Source organism: Triplophysa rosa, linkage group LG2 (assembly GCF_024868665.1).
Source record: "Triplophysa rosa linkage group LG2, Trosa_1v2, whole genome shotgun sequence".
NCBI classification, from domain to species: Eukaryota; Metazoa; Chordata; class Actinopteri; order Cypriniformes; family Nemacheilidae; genus Triplophysa; species Triplophysa rosa.
The window spans coordinates 26,699,034-26,715,248 of NC_079891.1; the positions used below are offsets into that span (position 1 = coordinate 26,699,034).

At 39.7% G+C, this 16,215-nt stretch overlaps 2 protein-coding genes across 6 annotated transcripts in view; both read left to right on the plus strand.

The window, feature by feature from the left end:
- Positions 1–476: 476 nt before the first annotated feature.
- On the plus strand, positions 477–1,961 carry LOC130571624 (patatin-like phospholipase domain-containing protein 7). Its single transcript, XM_057362752.1, has 5 exons — positions 477–645; positions 717–833; positions 987–1,071; positions 1,167–1,300; positions 1,383–1,961. The coding sequence occupies exons 1-5, from the start codon at positions 502–504 to the stop codon at positions 1,455–1,457; spliced, it is 555 nt and encodes a 184-aa protein (XP_057218735.1). The 5' UTR covers positions 477–501; the 3' UTR covers positions 1,458–1,961.
- A 6,231-nt stretch (positions 1,962–8,192) lies between these two features.
- The window catches only part of emid1 (EMI domain containing 1), a 61,621-nt gene continuing 53,598 nt past the window's right edge, over positions 8,193–16,215 (plus strand). For all 5 annotated transcript variants that reach the window (XR_008965149.1, XM_057363345.1, XM_057363338.1 and 2 more), the window contains exon 1: positions 8,193–8,735. Coding sequence is in view for 4 of the 5 variants with exons in the window: in XM_057363345.1 (XP_057219328.1) it covers positions 8,578–8,735 (158 nt within the window). In the remaining variant the exon portion in view is untranslated. The remainder of the gene's footprint in view (positions 8,736–16,215) is intronic.

A 16,215-nucleotide genomic window follows, 5' to 3' on the forward strand; every position in this document is an offset into this window, starting at 1 on the left:
CATAAATACCAGAGTCTTTGTTAGTAACCCCCCTCACCAGCTAGGAATGCTGAGATCAGACATCTGTTAAAGGTATCAGGGTAACCCCCAATAACTTAGGTGTGTGTGTAAGGACACTATAAAGGTCTGCCCCCAACCAGGGTTGGGCAGTTGCATTGCAATCCAACTCGGCTTTGTTTCAACTTTGTGAGAATAAAGTCTAACTACTTTTGGTTTCAAAACCTTGACTCAAGAGTCGTTTCTTCGGAGCAAAAGAGGAAAAATCACAACAGTAGCTGAATTGGTGGCATGTCCTCTGGAATGGAGATTGGCGCATGCCTCTGATTGTCGAAATACATTTTCCGTAGGTGTTCCTCAAGATCTGTTATAGGTACTTTAAGGGTCCCAGATTTCTCCTTGCTTAAGATGCTACTGATGAACTTGTAAGGATCTTTGTAGAAAGCAGTCCTGGTTCACTCCTTCTTCTTATGTTTTTATTACGTCTTATGTTAGGTGCTGAACATGGCGGAAATTCAGACCCGGTTAGCTTACGTGTGCTCTGTGCGTCAGATGGATGTAGTGAAAGAATGTGACTACTGCGAGTACCTGCGGCCACCCATTGACCGCTACGGCACGCTGGACTTTGGCAAATTCGATGAGATTGCTGTGAGTAGCCCATCAAGCTTTAATTCAAGCATCTGTTATCTTTTGGCTGTAGTGATGGGTATTATGTGTAGGAGGTTGGATACCTGCACGGAAAGACCGTGTTTGACGTGTGGTGCCGGAGCGGAGTGAGGGAGAAGATACTAAAAGACCAACATCAAGAGGAGTTTCACAAAACCAAAAACACTAATGTAAGAGGTGCAGAATGACACCACTTTTCTTAAGACAATACATTTAAGGTGTGCACCTGGGTTTTCTGGGATTCAAACCCATGACCTTGGTGTTGCTATGAAATGATTTCAACATCATGTTTAGACCTCATTTTCTCATTATCTGACTCACAGGTGATGACCTGTCCCAATGCATCCTTCACTGATCTGGCTGAAATAGTGTCAAGAATAGAGCCAGTGAAGCAGGCTGTCGTGGATGGTGAGAGTGGTTGTATTTACCTCACAGATTATTTGTTTGTGTCTTGCAATCTTCCTCATGGCCATTGTTGTACCTTTGTGTTGTTACCGACACAGAGGAGTCTGAGTACCAGACGGACTATGATGAAGATGCAGTGCTGTCAGACTTTGACCTGTCCAACCCAAACAGTGAACACAGTGAACACACTGAAGATGAGGAGGAGGAGGAGACAGCAGATACGCTTGACACAGTGAGACAACTAGAGAGATGATTTTTATGTATTACAATGCTTACAATCATGTGAATACGTATGATTCTCCTCATCAAAACAGGAGGATGAAATGGAGATGGAGATCAGACAGAGGAGATATCGAGCACCCAACCACACCAGCCGCCTTGGCACCTGACCTCAAATATCTTCATTTGAATCAGTTTTTAATTTCAGGTTTAACTTTAGCAGTCTATTTTTAATTTTCTGCCTCTGAGGCCACTAATAATTTACTACAACAAAATACTGCCTGTTTTTCCTTTACTATCGGAGTCAATAATGAAAGTATTTTACATTTAATTTCTCATGCAAGTTGTCAATGCAATCACAACAGTCTGACTGTGTGAAAAGCTGTTTTAAGCTTAAATTAATAATCACTGTATAAAAAGGTTGTTTTAATATTTAAAAAATAGTTTACAATCTTAGAACAGAAGAATAAGCTATGAAAAGTAACCGTGAATGACATTTTGATTCCAGTGTTCACAGCAATTTATATGTAGTTACAGCTCATATGCAGATGTAATGTGTGGTGGTGTTGCTCCTGTGTGAGGATTATGAGCTAATCGTGGATTGAATGAAGCTGTTACTAGTCTCTCTCTAGTCTCATTTTATTTGGTCCATTAAAAGTTAAATGTTGTCTGAATCCTTCAGTCTTTGTTTAATACTAGATACCTGCAGTTATTTAACTACCTTTGTACCATTGTCTAAGCTGTGGGCAGCATTTTTATTAGACAATTTTTTCCCTGCACATTCTTCATGCTGCAGACTAAACTGAAGAGCTATTACTGGATGTAATCGGGACAGTCTCTATTTGCATTTAAAAGATTAAAAATGAATCTATAGAGGTAGCCTTATTTTTCTGTTGTTATAAGTCCTCTCTTGTGTACTCATTTATTTTATGTGCTGTTCAAGTGAATTAGAGGCATATGAATCCAACAAAAAATGCAACAATGCAGATAAACCCCCGCCAGGGTTAAATTTGTTTAGAGCACATTGGACATGGACGTAATATTAAAGGAATGGTTTACCTTCAAAATGAAAATTCTGTCATTATTTACTCACCCTTTGTCATTTCAAACTTGTATGACTTTCTTTCATCAGGCGAACACAAAAGATATTTTGGAAAATGTTGGTAACCAAAAAAACCGTTGTCACGCAGGTTTAAAATGACAACATGGTGAGTAAATGATTACAGAATTTTCATTTTGAAGGTGAACTATTCCTTAAAAAAAAAATGTTTTCAGTTCAGTGTTAAGAAAAAATCGTATACTATTAATAATTAAGTTACATTTATTCTGAGAATCTGTAAACTGATGTGTGTCATTATTTTAGGATAGAGTCATATATGGTCTGCGGAGAAATATTATATTAGCCACAGAACATCCTCGCGTACAAATCTGTGAAAAAACGTGGGATGGATACAAATAAATGAAGTGTTCTCCTGTGCTGTAGATGGCGCTCTCTCCTGCGCTAATGAAAACAAACGCGTGCTAATTATTTTTGATAAGTAATAGTTCTTTATTCTGCTAACAAACTCATCTTATTGCCGTTTAAGACTTAGAATACAGTGACTAGGTTGTTTGAACTACTTTTATAAAACTTTTGCTGTGCATTTGGTGCAGTGTTAAAATATAAGAATAAAATACAGATTTGGAGTGACATAAGGGTGAGTAAATGATTTTTCGTCGTATTTGTACTTTTTATTTGTCAATAATGTTGAATTGAGTGTTTAGACTTAAAGCTTCATCCTGTGTACTAACAACAACAGTTGCATGGGATGTAGCAGTTAGTTGGAGACATCTTGTAGCATTTATGTGGTGGTTTTTATAAACAAGTGTAGTGGATCATCTGTCCATGTGTGGATACAGATTCAACGTTACAGCATTCTACGTCACATCATGGCCCATATGCACTGTATGTGTTATGTAGGATGCACATATATCTCATATATGAGGACAGGATGCTATGTGGGGGAATATTGGCATATCATTTTTCATGTTCAGCATTAAGTGATATTTTTAATGCTTTACTAAGAATGACGCCTTGTCAATTCTAGTGCCACTTCCTTTTATATGAAATGTTAAAAAACATTTATTAAACCTGTGTCTGTTGCTACAGAAATGGCACTTGTTGGTGAAAATAGATGAAGGTTTTTAATTAACTCTGGAAGTAATTAAACCCCACACAGACTTCCTTATGTGGCTCACCACTCACCTCGACTCTCATTTGGCACCTTTTAGCAGTCAGACACACTTTGCTGCTTATAGACCTGCATGTAATTTACTATAATGTGCTGGTCAGACCTCCTCTTTTTGATTTGGTTGCTTTAGGTTGTAAATTTCCAAATGGGTTCAAGCTAAACATGCGGGAAACACATTTTACGATCTGTAATGATAAACTGATGGGCATTACTTACCCAGCCTTCCGGACTCTAGTTTATATGCTGTTGTAAAATTCAGTTCTGAGAGAAGAAATGCCAGTCTAGACGCAAAGTGGTAAAACTGACGTGTTAATTGCAGGCATCAAACTTACACTCACCTAAAGGATTATTAGGAACACCATACTAATACGGTGTTTGACCCCCTTTCGCCTTCAGAACTGCCTTAATTCTACGTGGCATTGATTCAACAAGGTGCTGAAAGCATTCTTTAGAAATGTTGGCCCATATTGATAGGATAGCATCTTGCAGTTGATGGAGATTTGTGGGATGCACATCCAGGGCACGAAGCTCCCGTTCCACCACATCCCAAAGATGTTCTATCGGGTTGAGATCTGGTGACTGTGGGGGCCATTCTAGTACAGTGAACTCATTGTCATGTTCAAGAAACCAATTTGAAATGATTCGAGCTTTGTGACATGGTGCATTATCCTGCTGGAAGTAGCCATTAGAGGATGGGTACATGGTGGTCATAAAGGGATGGACATGGTCAGAAACAATGCTCAGGAAGGCCGTGGCATTTAAACGATGCCCAATTGGCACTAAGGGGCCTAAAGTGTGCCAAGAAAACATCCCCCACACCATTACACCACCACCACCAGCCTGCACAGTGGTAACAAGGCATGATGGATCCATGTTCTCATTCTGTTTACGCCAAATTCTGACTCTACCATTTGAATGTCTCAACAGAAATCGAGACTCATCAGACCAGGCAACATTTTTCCAGTCTTCAACTGTCCAATTTTGGTGAGCTCGTGCAAATTGTAGCCTCTTTTTCCTATTTGTAGTGGAGATGAGTGGTACCCGGTGGGGTCTTCTGCTGTTGTAGCCCATCTGCCTCAAGGTTGTGCGTGTTGTGGCTTCACAAATGCTTTGCTGCATACCTCGGTTGTAACGAGTGGTTATTTCAGTCAAAGTTGCTCTTCTATCAGCTTGAATCAGTCGGCCCATTCTCCTCTGACCTCTAGCATCAACAAGGCATTTTCGCCCACAGGACTGCCGCATACTGGATGTTTTTCCCTTTTCACACCATTCTTTGTAAACCCTAGAAATGGTTGTGCGTGAAAATCCCAGTAACTGAGCAGATTGTGAAATACTCAGACCGGCCCGTCTGGCACCAACAACCATGCCACGCTCAAAATTGCTTAAATCACCTTTCTTTCCCATTCTGACATTCAGTTTGGAGTTCAGGAGATTGTCTTGACCAGGACCACACCCCTAAATCATTGAAAGCAACTGCCATTGATTGGTTGATTAGATACATTGCATTAATGAGAAATGAACAGTGTTCCTAATAATCCTTTAGGTGAGTGTATATCAGGCTCTGTTATTTAAAAAAGCAATGTTAAGTTTTCAGCGGCATCTAGTGTGAGATTGCAAATTGCAACCAACTACTTACTCCACCCCTCACCCCTCCCTTTCAAACACTAAGGTGGCTGACACAGAACTAAGATGTGGTCTCGTTGCACTTTCGCTTCTTTGCCGAAGGAGATANCTGCATTACACTTCTGTACCATTATGAAATTAAGGCAGTTATGTCTGAAGATCTGTCTTTGTCTTTAATAATAATGTTTGTTGTTTTTTATTTTAGTTTTAATTAATTAACTTATTTTATTTTTTATTTCATTATATATAGTTTTTATTTTATTTAACATAAATTCAAAATATCTTGGTTGCTGTTATGTCCACCTTTATTACTGTCTTCTTGTGTGAATTATGCATTTTGAAAAGTTAAAGTATTATTATATTATTAAAAATAAAGCCATAAAACTTCACATAATAATTATACTTAATAAAGTATAAACATATTTGAGAATATGTTGCAGGACAGTGCCACTCTTCTTTATCGCATACCATAAGTCACTGTACTGCCTGCACCTGTTCCTCACATTTGGCTTCAGAAGTCTTTGTTGTTGTTTTTTACCGCTAGGTGGCAGCACACTCCAGATGTATGTGTTGGGATAAGCTCTCCTCTGAGTCTTGACATCTGGACTCACGCCAGCACAGCTCATGCACCCTGCCTCACCTCTATCCCTCTCCCACCCCTGATCTATTCAATCGCAGAGGATATTAGGTCTTTATGATTCCTCATGACATTTCTAACACCCGTCAGAAGCATGGGGGATGGTACCAGTGAGGGAAAGAGGGACTGCTTTGTGTTCACTTAATTACAGCGCTAACATTTCTGTCTCTATATTTGGTTTGCTTCACCATCCATACCATCTCCCGGCAGAACCTTCAACTCCCAAGGTTTTGGGAGTCAAAGTTTGCCCAAGGAAAAGTGGAAAATTTTAATCTGTGTCAAATAATGGCCAGATAGAACAGAACTTTTCCACCTGGGATATCTCTACCCACCCTCTTCTTGATTCTTTTGTGTAATAGCCAGGATTTGGCAGGTTCTGTGTTCTTCGTGTTATGAGGAGATGTATTACGGCCAAGTGAGCTGATTTTGCATTATAATTAAGTGGGATCAAATCTTTCCAAACATTGCGTTGGATAAAGAACACCCAGGTAGCTCTGCCAACCTTACACGCACGCACACACACAAAAGTCTCATTTTCTCTGCAAATCCTTGTTTTGAGAAGCGTTCAATGTTTGCACCATTACAATAGAAGTTACTGCCAGGAGTTTTCATTGGGGGCACTTTTAGAAGCAATAAAAAGTGTTTAACCACTCAAGATGAAAAGAAGTAAATAGATGTCCCAGGAGAAATTTTGTGAACTTAAAAGTAAATAACTAGTAAATAAGCATGGGGGAAAATTAAGTGGCTCCATTTATTCGCTCAGTTGTGGGAGAGGCAGAGATAAAGACTGTAAGAGAATCAAGTAGCAAGACAAACAGAAAAGGGAGCTTAATAAAAAGACCCTTGATGCCGCTTTCCCCCCTCTTGATTTCTTTTCAAGCCAAGATTATTTTCAGCTCTCACACTGCAGGGATTTATATTAACCCTGAAACGCTCCAGTGTCTGGTTGGCACGGCTTTGCACCTGCTGCTTTTAAAAATGCCATGGGTGGATTGAACAGAAAGTGTTGACATGTCACATGTGTCGCTTACCATAACTTTTTTTCTAGACTCTCTAGAGTCTCTTAAGTGTTTGCTTACACTGTTCACCAGCATGTGCCGTGTTGTGTTTCACATGTGTGTGTGTGGCCACCTGGAGTTTCATGGTCTTTGGCCAACCACTTTCATTAGATTTGTGCCTGGACCACTATTTCCCATTACGATTGGTCGTTCTTCGGGACAGATCACTCAAACTGTGACACCACCTGCGGATGTTGGCTGTCCGTGAGATTGATGCCTACTGTCCGTGCTTTGCTTATTTCTCTGGCTGTAAGGGGGTCCATAGAGCAAAGTCACTCAACCTTAGATATATATGAGTGGGGCTGGAGCCCGTCCTGCCTGCTGAGCCAGGTGTTTAGCTTGGACATAGACCGCAGCTTTGTGGTTTTGAAAAATCTCTTGGTTCTTCGTTTTTACAGGGCTAGAAGAGAGGTTAGAGGAAACTGTGTTCCCATCTTTCTCGTTCTGTACTGCTCTCTGTCTTTGCCCTGCTCTGGATCCTATCCAGGCCATACATGTGCTTTGTCTTTTGGAGGGGGGTTTGTCAGGTGACTTTTTAAGCCGTTTGAAGTATAAGCATGTGGCGAGGCAAGACCGAGTTAGAGTCTGTAAGCACTTTTGGTTATAATTTAATAAAAAGTCACCGAAAATAAAGCTTGGTCATCACAAGTTGCTTTGGCTATGCTACTTTTCCTCTCTTAAGGACCAAAATCGTTGTGCATTTTGTCTGTATTCTGGGCTCAGTTTCAATTTATTATGGTGCTTGAAATCAGTAACAATGAGTGGTGATGCAGTATGTTATGTAGACTGTCCGTTATAATGTAAAATGCCTTTACTTAAGTCTTATTTAAAGAGTAAACGATTGAACATTTGCTATTAACAGAAGTGAATATAGTTTTATGAACATTTCTAGTTGTATAAGTTTGAAGTATAAACTGCGCCTCAAATTGTGTATATATTGCGCATACTGTATATTTTGACAGCTAGCCCAGATTATTTTCATTTAAACTGTAATGAATGTTTGGCTTGAAAATCTAAGACTTGCTTTGACCAGTTTGGTTTAAATTAAAAGCACAATTGTTAAGATGTCTTATGAAACCTTTTTCTCAGGTAAAATTTCCGTTCACTGTAATCCTTTTGCCTATAGGAGAAAAGATTGTGACATAAGATCTATTATGGATTGGCTCTTTAGTAGGCTATTTATATCCTTTAATATATACTAGTAGGCCTATGCTAGTTTGTTTGTATTAAATGCAATCAGTATTACGTTTCTAAAAGAATGATAGTGTACCATCTATCTGTTTCGTGTTTCAAACTTTAACTAAGTTTTCACTGGAAGAGCAGAGAGGGGGGAGTGAGGGGACAAACTGGGCTGGGTGAAAAAACCTAGACGGACTACGAGACTCAAGGCGACTATAAAACGGCTTTCTTGCCCATTGTGTTGATGCAGACAAGAAATATACCGTTACGTACAATAAGAGACGGAGATGGAGGAGTGAGGCGGGACCGGTTCGCGTGGCTCATAAGAAACGTTTGTCTTGCAAGGAAACTTTGTGGAAAGAGCGCAGGGAGATTTATTTATGCCGGTGACATCCCTCTAAAACAAACTCTTGTGTTTGAGACGCGGCACATATATTATTTTAATGCTCAGGAAATTCGCAATTCATAAATTAGTCTTGTAAGACGTACATCTCTCCTAAAGACGTGTATACATTTTTTAAATAAGCGGGACAGTATTTCGCTGACTGTATTCACGGCTGAAATGGGAGCGTGTGACGGGCGCGCCGTGTCCTCGGTGTACCGGAGGTCTTTCCTCTCGTGGACGCCGCTGGTGCTGGTCCTGTGGCTGACGTGCGTTCAGGGGACGTGGGGACCCGGGGCTTTCAAGTACCAGATACTCCACAAAGACACGTCGAAAAGGTAAGCTGCATTAAATGACGTGACAGAAGTTTCCCGATGGGTAGCCTGCAGTGTAGTTTCATCACTTTATTACCTATTTTTCGATTGTTAGCTGATATTTAAACTTTCCATCGGCGGAAAGTTCTTTCTGCAAAGCACGGGCAGGAGGCAAACCGAATTACTTTTATCTTGTTTAGTTACAATGTCAATTTGAGGTAAAAAAAAAAAAAAAAGCGCTTTTATAACTTCGGTCTAGAATTTAACTATTTTAAATAGCGTAACTTTAGGTTTTAATGTATGTGAATGCTAAACATAGAACTGCTGTAAGCTGTTTTACACAAATTTGTAATCAATTATATCAGCTAGTTTGTGTTTTTACCCTCAGTGCCGATTTCCTATTTCAACACCTAACGATCGTTATGAGCCTGACAGTCTGTTTCCTATTTCCTGTGTGGAGGAAACGCAGTTTTCCTGTCCTTACGTTGTCTGTGCTTTAAAACATGCGTACAATCTGCACAATGCAATGTCCTACTATCTTAATTTAAAAAATTACTTTGTGCAAGTGGTTAGTTGTGGGAGTGATGTGCATTGGGTTTCTCTCAAGTGTGTGTGCAGGTGTGGATGAGGTCTTTGCTCTTCATGCTAATGGTTTGATCTTTCGTCCCCCTCTTCTTGTCAGTCAAACCAATGAAGCAGACCGTGTTTACTAAACACGTGCAGCTGCGTGGTCTACATGCTGGGAGAGAGGTTTATTTCACAGCGGTCGGTCTTATGACGCAGAGAAGAGGGCACAGACCTCTTTGAAATGTCTTTGATGAGAATTGTCTCAGAGCTTTAGATGTACATTTACGCATTTGGCAGACAATTTAATCTAAAGTGCAGTAGTACATTGCATTCAAGATTGACATTTCAGCTAGAGCTAGAGAAACACTGTATAAAGTGTGAATTCTATATTTATAGTTAATGTAAGATTATGATTTAAGCATTTACAATGACTCATTATTCATTATTCGATAGGTTACTTATTTAGAGCAAGTAAATCATGTACAGCAGCTCTTTGTAAACAGTGGAAATATGCAGTTCTTACTCTAAACAACTATATTTCTGATTTTTTAATTTGTTGATATACCCTAAACCCCCGAAAACCCAAACTCATTGCCATCACAATAGATACAGCATCTACTTTTGACAACCAGAACCAACTTTCCCACATCAGAGCACACAGAAGCCATTCATTCTATATCATAAAGCATCAGTGTGAGAGGCTGTAGAAACTCATGAGCTCCTGCCATAAATCATAATTAACCCTGTCCCACATCTTGACCTTCCCACAACCAAACCCATTTTTACATGCTTCCAAGACAATACCCATGACATAATTGTCCTGAGAAAAGGCCCTTATGAATATCTGTCTAATTAGAGGTGCTGGTGAAGTCCCGTGCAGTTGGGGGTTAAGTCAGTAACTACTTCCTGTTCTGCTCGGCTTCAGTGCCCCGAAGAGCAGCGCTCTGGGTGGGAGTGTGAGACTCGGCCCCATAGGGACCTTTAGCTGCTGACCCATCAACACATACCTCCACCCTCATTCTGCCTCCTCCAGAAGACAAGAGGGGTGTCTCTTTGATCCTTAAGTGTTGTTCAGTGGGTAAATTGTCTATGATCGTGTATGATCTTATTCGCTTTTATTTGTTTTGCTCTTCATTGTAAATCCAGTGTAAATGGGACAAAGGTAAATTAAAGATTTATTGGATCTGATATATCTTTGCTTTAATGTGCATTGGTGATTCGAGCTGCATCTCCGTCTTGATTTCTTGTGACAGTTTTACATGTTCCAAAGATTCTCTAAAGTGAAAACAAAGGCATAAAAAGCATGCGGCGGCACCCTCACTGACAGTCCGATATAAATCAAGTCTGTCAAACAGAATGAAACTCAAATCAGTAATCTCACGAGTTTCATTGGGAGGATGAAGTTACTTTCGGAAAGGATACACCGAGCACCTTGATGATGTATGAGAGTTTGTGTGTGTGCAATCACTTATCCACATCATCCCCTTCAGCACTGTTTATCCCATGGGGCTGGTTCTTAAGTTCGACTTTGGAGATCGACTCTCTCCCTCTGGCCTTTGACCTGTCCTTTGAACATCTCAGGGACTGAAGAAGGTTCCGGTGTATTTCTTCCATTCCTCGTTTTTCTTTCTTTTTTGTCCTTTTTAGTACTTTTTGATGCTTTCTTTCAGCACGTCATTAATCTTCTTCAGGCCTTTCTGTTTTGCCCACTGTTGGAGGCCATGAACACGGTCTTAATTGGGTTATCTTACCCCCAGCGTCTCCCCGGAGGGCTTCATTACTGACGCAATGATGAAATGCTCTCGTTCCAAGCCCTCCCATCCAGCTGCCACATCTTTCTATTGTCTTCTATTTCAAACTTGATTTATTTTCCTCCAGAGTCTGTAATCTTTAGAAATCTCAGGTTTTTGAGAGCTGAGAACTTCAGTATCATGCTTTAAAAGTGATCCTGTTTGTAAAAACCCAGCTGAAGTAATTTTTTTGTCATTTACTGTTTTCTACATAAAATCATCATGTGCATAATGTAAAAAAAACATTCTGTGAAAATATAACCTTGATATCTTTAATATCTGCGGTCACACTAGACTTTTCGTTCCACTGACTTCCATTTATACGCATGCGAGTGCACCAAGCCTGAAACGCGAGCCCGTCCGAAGATATTTCGCTGGATAGTAAAATTAAAGTTTGGTGAACTCTGAACTGCGAATTTGCATCACGTGAATGTGTGACACCAATAGAAGAATCATTTTTGCAGCACCTTCCGAACGAATTTCACATGTTCAACATCTAGTGTGATCGCGGCATGAGGCCACATCAAGATTGAAATCATCGTAAATATCAAAGTTTCTAATCTCATAATTATATTGCGAGACTTTAGTCTGAATTTAACACAAATGTAGCACATTAGCAACCTCAACTTTTCGTTTGCTTACAACAAGACAGTCCCGTGATCTTTCCTCCAGTTTTCATATATGTGGGTTTTACTCCTTTTGTTTTATTGGCCTTGGCGTGTTTGCCGCTCGCAAAGTTGTGCGCGGTCCAACCCTGTGCGATTCCTGCCATCCTTTTCTGATTTTACTCGTCCTCCCCCCTTACGTTCCCTGCTGTGATCCGTGGACATTTCGGTGTTATTTATTAGGTTTCTGGTCCCTTGTGTGCATGTGAAGAAAAGAGCTGGTCCTTCTAAGTGTTGGCCAAGTGCATGCTTATGCCAGTGAAATGTAGCATTGCTGGGCTGTTGAAAGCCTTCACACCTTTTAGCTTGACTTACATTACCTACCGCATATCTGAGACACAATGAAGCTAAAAGCAGTACTGCAGATTCAATGAGGCTTTAAGTGTAATGTACTTGAACTGGTCAGAGAGTCTTCTGACATGTTTTACTATATGCAGTATATCATACTGTACAAGCAGCATAACAATAAACAGTAGTGTTATCGTGATGAGATGTGTGAAGGAGAGATGATAGATTACAGGGATAATTGTCTGTAAGTAGTGCTCCTCTTCTTCTAACCCATGGTCTCTCCCTGCCCTTGAGGCTTCGGTCTGGATCAAAGCTGCATTTTGCTCCATTTCTCTGTGTTCAGAAAGCAGGCGAGGAGTCAGTTCCCACTCAAAGGCTTTTGTGCTGTGTGTTCTCTATAAATCCTCTCATTAGTTCATATAGCGCTGGACCCTTTCCAGGCTCGTCCCATTTTTCTGATGAACTGGAGAATGACGTGCACTGTGCGCTCTTTTAAAACGTAGAGATATTTGTGGTGGGATACTAGACCTGATGCGGTTTTCTTTTTTCTGAACAGTTGGTTTAATTACTGTATTGAGAGAGCACTTTTGGGAAAAGTACCAGATCAGATTTGATGCCATGTCTGGATCAGATGAGAGGAGGAGGAAATGAGTGGATGAACAAATCGCTCAGTTCATCATGCTGCTGTTGTGATTTGGAGGCGGTGTGGGAACCGCGATCCACTCTGGATCTTTATCTTCTCATTGCTCAGATGACGCCTCCTACTAACTGTTCATGTGACTGCTGGGCACAGTGACTGTTTGACTTAAGAGGTCTAGTTTTGACTGGTTAGCATAGCCCAGATCGTTCTTCTTGTTAGATGCCGTAACTTCAACATCTGATTTCAAAATGCATCTTTCGCTATTTAAAAATAATTGTAATCTGACCAAATAGCATATTTTGCCAGCAAAACTTGTACAGTATATACAGCCGTGGGAAAAAATTAAGAGACTATTTCAATTTTCATTTAATCAGCATTTCTAGATTTATTGTGGCCATTCCAATCTGTCCAGTCCAGTCTGTTGAATTTCAACAAAATCAAACCTCAGGAGTGACAAAGTCATCCAACAGCAATGTGAAAGGCATGACAAGACACATAAAAATCAATTTGATTAAAAAACTTTTGCTAAATACATATACAAATGTTACTGTTGTATTGCTTAAAAGGGAATATGAACTTGTTTTCTTTGCAGTATTTGAGGTCTTAAAAAATACACAGCATCTTTTCTGTTATTTTGACCGGTTTTTCCAGTTTTCATTTCCTGCAAATCAGTGCAAATAAGAGCAATATTTGTATTTGAAAGTATTGTTAGTAGTTCACAGAATGAAACAAAAAATATAACTTTACCTAAACACATACCTATATGTCATGGTCCTGCCTCTTCTTGTCATGATTTTCGAGTCTTGTGGCAGGATCATGACAGACCCACGTGTTTAATGTGGAGAGGAGCATGGCATTGCTAAAATTTCAGTTTGACATTGTAAGTTGGTTACACTTTACAATAAGGTTGTATTTGTTAACATGAGTAAATTTACTAATAACTTAACCGAATAATAAGCAATATAGTTTTATTATAAGTAGTTGTTACATTTTTGTTAATGTTTGTTAATGGCAATACAATTGTTCAGGTTAGTTAATCAAATCATGTCAACAGTTAATAATATAAACAATTTTGATTTAAAAAACATGCTTGTAAATTCTGAAGTTAACATATAAACTATAAGGCCGTTTCTCAATTCCAAGAAAGCAAAGAACGGACTTGTGTTCTTGCGAGTCAGCCTCGGAAGAACGAACTTGGATGAACAAGCCACAGTGACTTCTGGGACTTCAGGCGGGTTCCGTATGCGCGCAAGGCTGCATTCGATGCATCCTTGATATTACGAACACATCCGGGTACTTTTATGCGTTCTCTGTTCTTGTGTACTTGGGTATTGGAATCGGACTTTGACGGTTGATGATGACGTAGAGCGAGAACACAAGGACACAAGATAGCTGAAGAACGCATATTGTGAAACAGCCTAAGACTAATAAATGCTGGAAGATTGTTGTATATTGTTAGCTCATGTTAGCTAATGCATTAACCTAAATTCAAACTTACTGTAACGTGTTACTAGTAAGTTTTATACAGGTGCAAAAAAGTATTTTATTTCTCTTTTTTTTCCAAGGAAAAACGGGGCCTGTGCATAAATATAAAAACACAATTTTCACATTGCAGTATAGACAGGGAAAACTGAGATATTGGAAAACAATGACGTATTTGTTTAGTCATGTGATCCCTTTCCCAAAGAAATAATTGGTTTTAGGGATATGTTTAAGTTTTGGGATAGGAATAAGGTTTGAGCTTGAATTGGATTATTGGAGTCTTTTCCAACAAACCACGTTGCTCCAGTAACATTTCCTACTTGGTTAAATTATGTTTAGTGTATTCAAACATGGCAGCTGGACACTTTCTTGCATGTATTGCCTGAGCAACAGTTTGCCAAATGGCAAATCATTGATTTGAAATGTAATCCTTTTTGTACACTTGTTTATGAATTGTGGATGCTTGTTCATGTATTTCTGTATTTCTTAAAAGCATATTATGGCTTTAGATTCCATAACTAGCGGTTTACAAAAATAACCCCGGTCTGTGGCCAGACTGACTTCTGTCTTTGTGTATTCAATAAGTGTGTGTGTTGGCTAGGTTTGGACAGCTGGACAAGTAGTGATCGGATAAGTCTGTGGTTACCCCAATTCTGCTTCTTGTCTCAGAAGGGCATGGAATCCACCTAAATTCATAGGCTTTAGAAATGTCTGGCAATACTTGAGGCTGGTTTTCACAGTTTAAGCCATTTCTGGGAACAGACTGAAACGTGTATGTTATGAGCTGATAATGTGTGAGCGTGGAGATTATTCATGTGAAACCTGATGTTGACCTCCTATGATGAAACAATAACACACACATCTGTTATGTACTGTATGCACTTCGTGTGTAACCATTTATTGTTTGTGCGTGCTTAAAAATAGTCACAAAACTGTAAATTCTTGAAATGTCCAAAGCATTTCATTTACATGTAGGGTTTACAGTTTGGAAACACGCACACATCGGCATACACTATGTAGACATTCAGTACTAATACAGGCAGATTGATGCTAATTATTTAGCATGTACTGTTTTCCTGGTGTGTGATCGTGGCCGCGTGCACATCGAGTGGTTTATAATAACCACCGAAGTATTAGATATAATGACCTCCATATGTTACACATGCATTAACTCGCTTTGAATTCTGCTCCACATCTCCTTGACTTATGTTTGTTCAACTTGAGGCATAATGGTTCATACAAAGGTCTGTTTGAGGTGAATTTATCAATGGCTCTTTGTTTCGAGCCCTTCTGTGCGAAAATCATGAGGGAACTCAGGGGAAAAGAGATCTGATTGGTGTTTCTCCTCAAACCCACGTTCATTCCTTTCTTTTGTGACTTCTGGCATATGCAGCGTAAGCCTGGGCTCGGGCCGCGCAGCTTTGTTTTGGTTCTCTGCGTTACTTTTCCCAACCGTCGTCTGCTCTAAATCAGCCTGGATTTGCCACTGGCTTCCCAATTAGAAAGTTTCACGTTATGTAGGGCACGTTTAATGATAACCGTGGCAAACTTTCCAGATGACTTTTATCTCCCAGGTCTGCTTCTCATGCCTGCATTTTCCACTTAATAATAAGAGCGTGACTGAAACTATACCTGGAGCCCATTTCTGTGTCAGGTCTGAGAAGCTGTCCTGCGTGGATTCATGTTTTGGGGCAGTCGGGCTTTTATATATAAAATGAAAACAGAAGCGTATTACTCAGAATAAGCTTTTCAAAACAGAGGGACATTTTTCGGAGAGGCTACACTCTTTCCTAAGCAATTTTGAAAGATTACTGGGGTTTATTTTTTTTTAAAAACAGCGGATGAAAGTAAATGTCTGCCTGAATGAATTGAGCATGCTGACAAGCACTGTTTATTTGCTACTTTACATAGAAATAAAGGCAGTGACTGAATATAAACACAACCCAGCTCTATTTCAGTACATTTTGTGCTTCGTTAAACCAGATTGGTGTTTTAAGTGAATAAGACGCAGATTTTTGCTCTGAATTAAAACGCTTTTGACATTTTCGACCACCAGTGACTCATTTTAAGCT